The sequence below is a fragment of the Sinocyclocheilus anshuiensis genome, unplaced genomic scaffold, assembly GCF_001515605.1.
Source record: "Sinocyclocheilus anshuiensis isolate Anshui unplaced genomic scaffold, SAMN03320099.WGS_v1.1 scaffold785, whole genome shotgun sequence".
NCBI lineage: Eukaryota > Metazoa > Chordata > Actinopteri > Cypriniformes > Cyprinidae > Sinocyclocheilus > Sinocyclocheilus anshuiensis.
In genome coordinates, this window is record NW_015536502.1 from 474416 (window position 1) to 480992 (window position 6577).

At 33.6% G+C, this 6577-nt stretch overlaps 1 protein-coding gene across 1 annotated transcript in view; it reads right to left on the reverse strand.

Moving 5' to 3' along the window:
• Positions 1-1743: 1743 nt before the first annotated feature.
• LOC107690131 (alcohol dehydrogenase iron containing 1) overlaps positions 1744-6577 on the reverse strand; it is an 8503-nt gene continuing 3669 nt past the window's right edge. Inside the window, exons 7-14 of the mRNA XM_016488367.1 lie at positions 6246-6323; positions 5952-6057; positions 5218-5370; positions 4950-5048; positions 4459-4537; positions 3905-4001; positions 3460-3617; positions 1744-2613 (exon numbers count right to left, since the gene is read on the reverse strand). Of these exons, the coding sequence (XP_016343853.1) occupies positions 2530-2613; positions 3460-3617; positions 3905-4001; positions 4459-4537; positions 4950-5048; positions 5218-5370; positions 5952-6057; positions 6246-6323 (854 nt within the window). The 3' untranslated portion in view covers positions 1744-2529. The remainder of the gene's footprint in view (positions 2614-3459; positions 3618-3904; positions 4002-4458; positions 4538-4949; positions 5049-5217; positions 5371-5951; positions 6058-6245; positions 6324-6577) is intronic.

Consider the following 6577-nt stretch of genomic DNA (forward strand, 5'->3'; position numbering starts at 1 on the left):
GAGTAGAAAGCCTTTCTAGAAGACAAGAAGCTGTTACAGCAGCAATGCGAGCACCAACTCCCTATTAACCCTTATGGAAAAGAAGTGTGCTTAATTATACTGAATGTGCACTACTGCACTTGTAGTGTACTTCAAATCTTAGAAGTACATTTAAAAAAAAATATTGCAGATAATACAATATTAATGAAATAAAGGCCACTTTACTATACTTAGAGTATACTTTCATGACTATGCTTCTTATTACACTTAAGCATTTTGTTAAAGTGCCCAATTTAATGTCAAATTAAAAGTAAATTTTAAATCATTATGTTTTAATAATCTTTTGTTGTGCTTTAAAGTACACTTATTTTGATGTGTTGTCTAACATCCTAAAGCACATGTAAAGTACTTGATTATAATGTAACACAGGTGTATTATTTGATATTATATTTCAAGTTAATATATTTTAAATTGACTAAACTTCAAGTTCATCATTACAAATGTATTTACAAATATATTTAAGATCATAACATTCAAGTTTCAATAGAAAATACTTTCACATTTATTTTAGTTTACCATAAATACTTGTCAGTACATTTGGCAGTACACTTTAACCATATTTCAAAGACAACAGAAGTATTTAAGACATTACATATAAACAAGTCCTACTTATATGAGTCCAAAAAAGCACTCTTAAGATCAAATAACTGCATTTAATATAAATGTAAACTATAATATTTTCATTTAATTGCAAATAACATGCAATTAACTGTCAGAAAATATTACAGTTTGCACCTAAGTATATTATATTGAAGTAGGTTTATTCATTCCAGAATGAGAACTCATTTCTTCTCTTAGGCCATGTGGTGTATCATTTGTGCATCGTACGTGTTTGTGTGCATGAGTACCGTAGTGAAGCAGGCTGTGAGCAGGTATCCTTCCTTTCCATTCTGAAGTCGGGCATAGCACCAGTCAGCATTCTCCTGATACAGCAGCAACACCACCTCACCGGCACGGACACTCAGCTCTTCATCACAGTCTGCGCTGTAGTCTGCTGCCACAACCATCTCATACACAAAAAAAACATTTTATCTTTACCATCAGCTCTGTAGTATAAACTGCTGTATTACATGATCCTGCAGCTCAAATGAGAAAATGTGTTACCTTTTCTCCTTGGTGCTTGAAAATCACTCTCTTCCGACAAACTGAAAGATTCAATCATTTTGCTGTAATGATATTTGTAAATTAAGCAGAAATTATCAAAGTGAGCAAGAAAAGATGACTAACCTTGAGGCGACAGAACAGTGGTGAACACCTCAAACTCTTCATGGCTCTGTGTGTAGATCTGCTGCATGACGAAGTCAAACACACAAACTGCAAGAAGAACTGAGATGGTTTATTCAGAATCACTGCAATTGCTAAATCTTCTCCCCTCTTTAAATACTCTCTTGTACGCACACACATTACAAGATCTTGTTTAGGTGCTTTTTTAGGAAACATCAGCACTCTTAAATCTATTTAAATCTGTTTCAGTAGTTTAAATGCTGCAGGTCATAGCTCTGATCAGCCAATCACACACTTCAAGAAGCCAAAGCTCTGATCAGCCAATCACATGCTTCTAAAAGTCAACTCTCTGCTGCACTCACACCAATAACAAATAACACTAAACTTCACATTCTATACCCAGTCCTTTAGCAAAACAGGTCCCTACATAGAAAACCTCATATACGTCAAAAAAGCAAAATAATATTTCATACATTTTATTAGCCTGCAGTACAGTAAGAAATATTCAGGTTTCATAATCTTTCACACAATAATCTATATACTCCATTAAATCCAGTTTTTAATGCTTCTAGCTCCATTTAAAAGAAAATTACTTGTGTAGCGATGATTAATATTAGTGAAATACTAAGATATAGGGAAAGTATTTTGACATCTTCGTTTATTAATATTTCTATCATTTTCCGATCTTAAAATCCTATAAGCGTTCCTCACTTCAGATAAACATTTCAGGACAGCATGAATGAATGAATGAATCTGAATGCATTAATCAGTTTTAATTCATCATTGATTTAAGATATAAAAACAACTCCACTGAAAAAACAATGTTGCTTACTAGATTAAGTCTAAACCTGATTCTTAGATTAGACTCATTTAAATCCAACCTGCCTAAATCACTCTGATTAACAAATCAGCCTTAATAGTTAGATTGAATGGAGAGAATGCATACTCTGTGTGTGTGTGTGTGTGTGTGTGTGTGTAGGGTGGTAACACTATATTACAATGATAATTATGTTGAAATATGCTGACATCACAGTAAACACATGTATGTGTCATATTTTAGATATGCAGAATACTGTATCTGATTGTGATTGTGTTACTGTCTCTGCTTTTCTGGCTCAGGACAGTGACATCACTGAAAGGATTAAAGGTCAGTGAGGTCAGAGTGTTGAGATCAGTGTCTCTGCTTACATAATGAAATCAGCACAGCTAATCAGAGGCTGTGCTTCTGAGAACCCCGTCAATATGTTAAAATGTCCTTCAGTCTGCTCAGTAGAGCTTCATGGATGCTGCAAACAGAGCAGTCAGATCCTCTTCAGTGTGAGCTCGAGGAGACAGTTTAGTTACCCGCTCCTGTCAAACACACACAAACAAACTCTATTAATCACTCTGAGATAGCTTTAACACACAATATAATGTGATATTGGTTAGTATAATGTTGTAAGCATTGGAGTGTTGCAATTTAAGCTGGGGCTATAAAACGTATAGTACCATAGTAATGTATGTACATACTTTGTTATGATGCTAAAACTGTGAAGTCATTAAAATAAGCATTAATGATGTAGCTCGTACATCACATTTAATTTTACTTAATACACTTTAATATGGGAGGGACAATAAAAATTGTGGAAAAAAAAAAAATTTATACTTTATTATATATATATATATATATATATACTATATATTTTTAATCATACAAATAATATATCATTTTTTTTGTTTACTTCTCATCTATACATTAATGCTGTGTTTTGGGAGCTATGAAGTACTTTTGTACCTATTTACCACAAAATTCCTCAACTACACCATTAGCTTGCATGTGAAATTAATTTTTTATGAAAAAATCACTTAAAGGATTTAATTTAAGTTGCTTCTGGATATTGATCTAGGAGGAAAACTTGAAATCGCATCATATGACCCCTTTAAATATAACAAATATCAACAATTAATATGAATGAATAATTATGAAATTACAAATATTAGATATTAATTATAGTTATCATAATTATTATAGCTGTAGTTTCTTTCTTGTAAACAATCACTTTAGCTGAAGGAGTCCAGCCCTTTAAATTGCCTTATTTCTCATTCTCGGGTGATTAAGCTGCTTGGGTGATTTTTGATGGAGCAGAATTTCAGCTTTCAGCAAAAAAATGATCTCTGTAGCGTTTTTAGTACAGGGACGTGACGTGATATGTTGACCTGAGGGATGGTGCCCTTCACCAAAGATGGAATGTCCTCTTTAGTGTAGCCAATTGAAGACAAGCCATCCTCCACTTCCAGGTCATACAGAAATGATCTGAGAGTGTCAGCCAACACACGGCCAGCATCATCTTTCTTGATGCTACTCACATCGGTACCTTATAAAACACATACACAAACATTAACCATGGCCAATTAAATCATACAATGTTTCAAACATAGAACTTTCTATAAAATTATCTCCTAAAAATAAAGTCATTCATAACATAAACAGCACAAACTAAATATGCATTTTACACAATAAACATTTAACTTTCCAACACAGCAACACAAATTAATACATGTCTTTAGCAGCTTTTCTGAATGAGACATCTTTATAAGCTACTATAACATTACAGTGTTGATATTTGACACAGTTTTAAGTTTAGCCTTCTATGCGTTTTACCTAGTATTTGTGCTGCCTCCAGGTGGCGCTCAGGACACATGTTTGCAGTGAAGGCAAAAACAGCAGGGGAAGTAAGAACTACAGAGAGTCCATGAGGCTGAAAGAAAATGGCAGTGTAAAACACTGGGAATCTGCCACCAGGAAAAAACACAAAGAAACTACTTTGAGATCCGATCATTCAAAAGTTTGTGGTCAATAAGATTTTTTTTTAAATATTATTAAAAATATAAATATAAAAATATAATATAAAATATAAAAATATATTTCAAATATATTTTTGTCATTTTTTAATATTTTTGTTTAAGTCTCACCAAGGCTGCATTTATTTGATCAAAAATACAGTAAAAACAGCAATATTGTGAAATATCACTTCAATTTAAAAAAACAAACAAACTTATTTTTATATATTTTAAAATGTAATTTATTCCTGTGGTGTCTTCACGACACACATGATCCTTCAGAAATCATTCTAATATGCTGATTTGGTGCTAAAGAAAAAAAAAACGTACTGACCCCAAATTTTTGAAAGGTAGTGTAATACAGTTTATAGTTACCACTATAGGATGTTCTACATTGTAGCCTTTAGCCCTGTGAGTTTTGACATTCCCAGCAATGGGATACGACATTCCATGACTTGAACAAAGAAAAGGAAAAGTCAACAACACATTATCAGATAAATTCCACAAATAAATATCAATAGAACTATTGGAAGGACATCACTGTACATGTGATTTTCCTATCGGATTGAAATGAAAGGCATGTTATCTTAAAAGTGTCATGAAGGTCAATGCCTGCATCACCAACTAGCCATTACTAACTTTCAACAAGAGCTGTGAGATCTCTACGCCTTTCCTTGAACTCTCACAGCAATAAGTTCAGTTCACCTGTGCTGTCTGATGTACACAAATATGGAGAATTACTACAGCGCAGCACTAGTGATTCCATTAGCAGTCTCTTAAGTGTGTTGCAATTTGACGCTGCCAGACTCATTACCAAAATCAACTCTTTTTTGGGTGTTAATTTAATGTTAGTTCTATTTAATTACCATAAATGGACTCCTGCATTGCCAAAGCCAATTCCAGCAAACACACTGGCCAGGTGCATGCTGGAGCGAGCCTCCACATCTCCAGCATCACGCACCGCCCTACAACACACGCGTCTTCATATCTTAACATTATTACATTTCAATATAATAATTTTAAAATACAGAAAAAATTAAAACATCAAATATTTCAATAAAGTACCCAAATAGTCAATAAACAACAAAACTCATGACCTAAATCATATTATACATCCTAAAAACAGGAACATACCTCTTCAAGTATTTGGCAACGATCTTGAGAGCATGTCTTGCCCAAACATCACTGATTGGATTGCTGCCCTGGTAAGCTGGGCGATTGATGGGGTTGGATGGGCAGGGACTCCTTAGGTAATACGGCAAAGCAGTGAATGACTCTAATGCATGACTAAAAAGAGAAGGATTTAAAACAAGCACAATGAATATCATTATCTAAACATAAATATCAAATATACACACAACCGTTCAAAAGTTTGGGGTTAGTACGATTTTTTTAAAGACACTAATACTTTTATTCAGCAAGGATGCATCAAATTGATCAAAAGTGACAGTAAAGACATTTACTGTACATTGTTACAAAAGATAATGATCAAATAAATGCTGTTAACTTTCTATTCATCAAAGAATCCTGAAATAAAAATGAGTATCATATTAGAATCAGTATATTAGAATGATTTCTGAAAGACCATGTGACACTGAAGAGTAATGGCTGCTAAAATTATTATATATATATATATATATATATATATATTATACATTAGCATTAATAAGTCGTTTTATTTCCTTTCATTCAAAAAATTAGAAACACCAAATGGGCAGATAATAAAGCAGGTTTATACAGAATCCTCAAACCAGTACTTTCTGTCAGTATACTTACATTTTCTCACAGTTAATAATGCTGTTACCTTGTTTAGTGATTGCCTTAGTTAGAACATAGTTAATAAATACTGTGTGCATGTAAACACACACCAGAGCACATCAAAGCCACTGTTAGCTGCCACTCTGGATGGCATGTGAAGAGTATGTAGGGGATCCACCATTCCCAAAGTGGGCTTTAGGGCTCGATTTGCAATACCTGAAAAGACAAACACATTAATGTGCTAAGCTTACACAACAAACTTACACACTACACCCTAACTATTTAACTATTTAACCCTTTAACCATTACGTCATCTTAAACCTAAAATTCAACACTCAACCTTTCTCAACTCTGTATATGGAGAACGATGATGAAATGTTAATGAGTAAAATGGTTCTGCAAACCAGTTTTGGCCTTCAGGTTCTCAAAGTCAAAGATCGCCACTCCTGTAGTTTCACTCCCCGTTCCAGCCGTAGTAGGAACTTTCACATACACAGACACACACACAAAAAAACACGTATAATGAATCAGCATATCTGCAATAGTTTTTAAATGGTTGTTCTATGGTTAATGGTTGTTAACCCCTCAATCGGCCCTTGGGGTCAATATGACCCCAATCAACTTTTACTTAGTTTAAAAAAAATGGTTCCCTTCATCTCAGTGGAATAAGATTTTGTGGCTTTTCAACATTTTATATCTATATTCACATAAAAAAAACTGGGCTTGATTCGGTTGT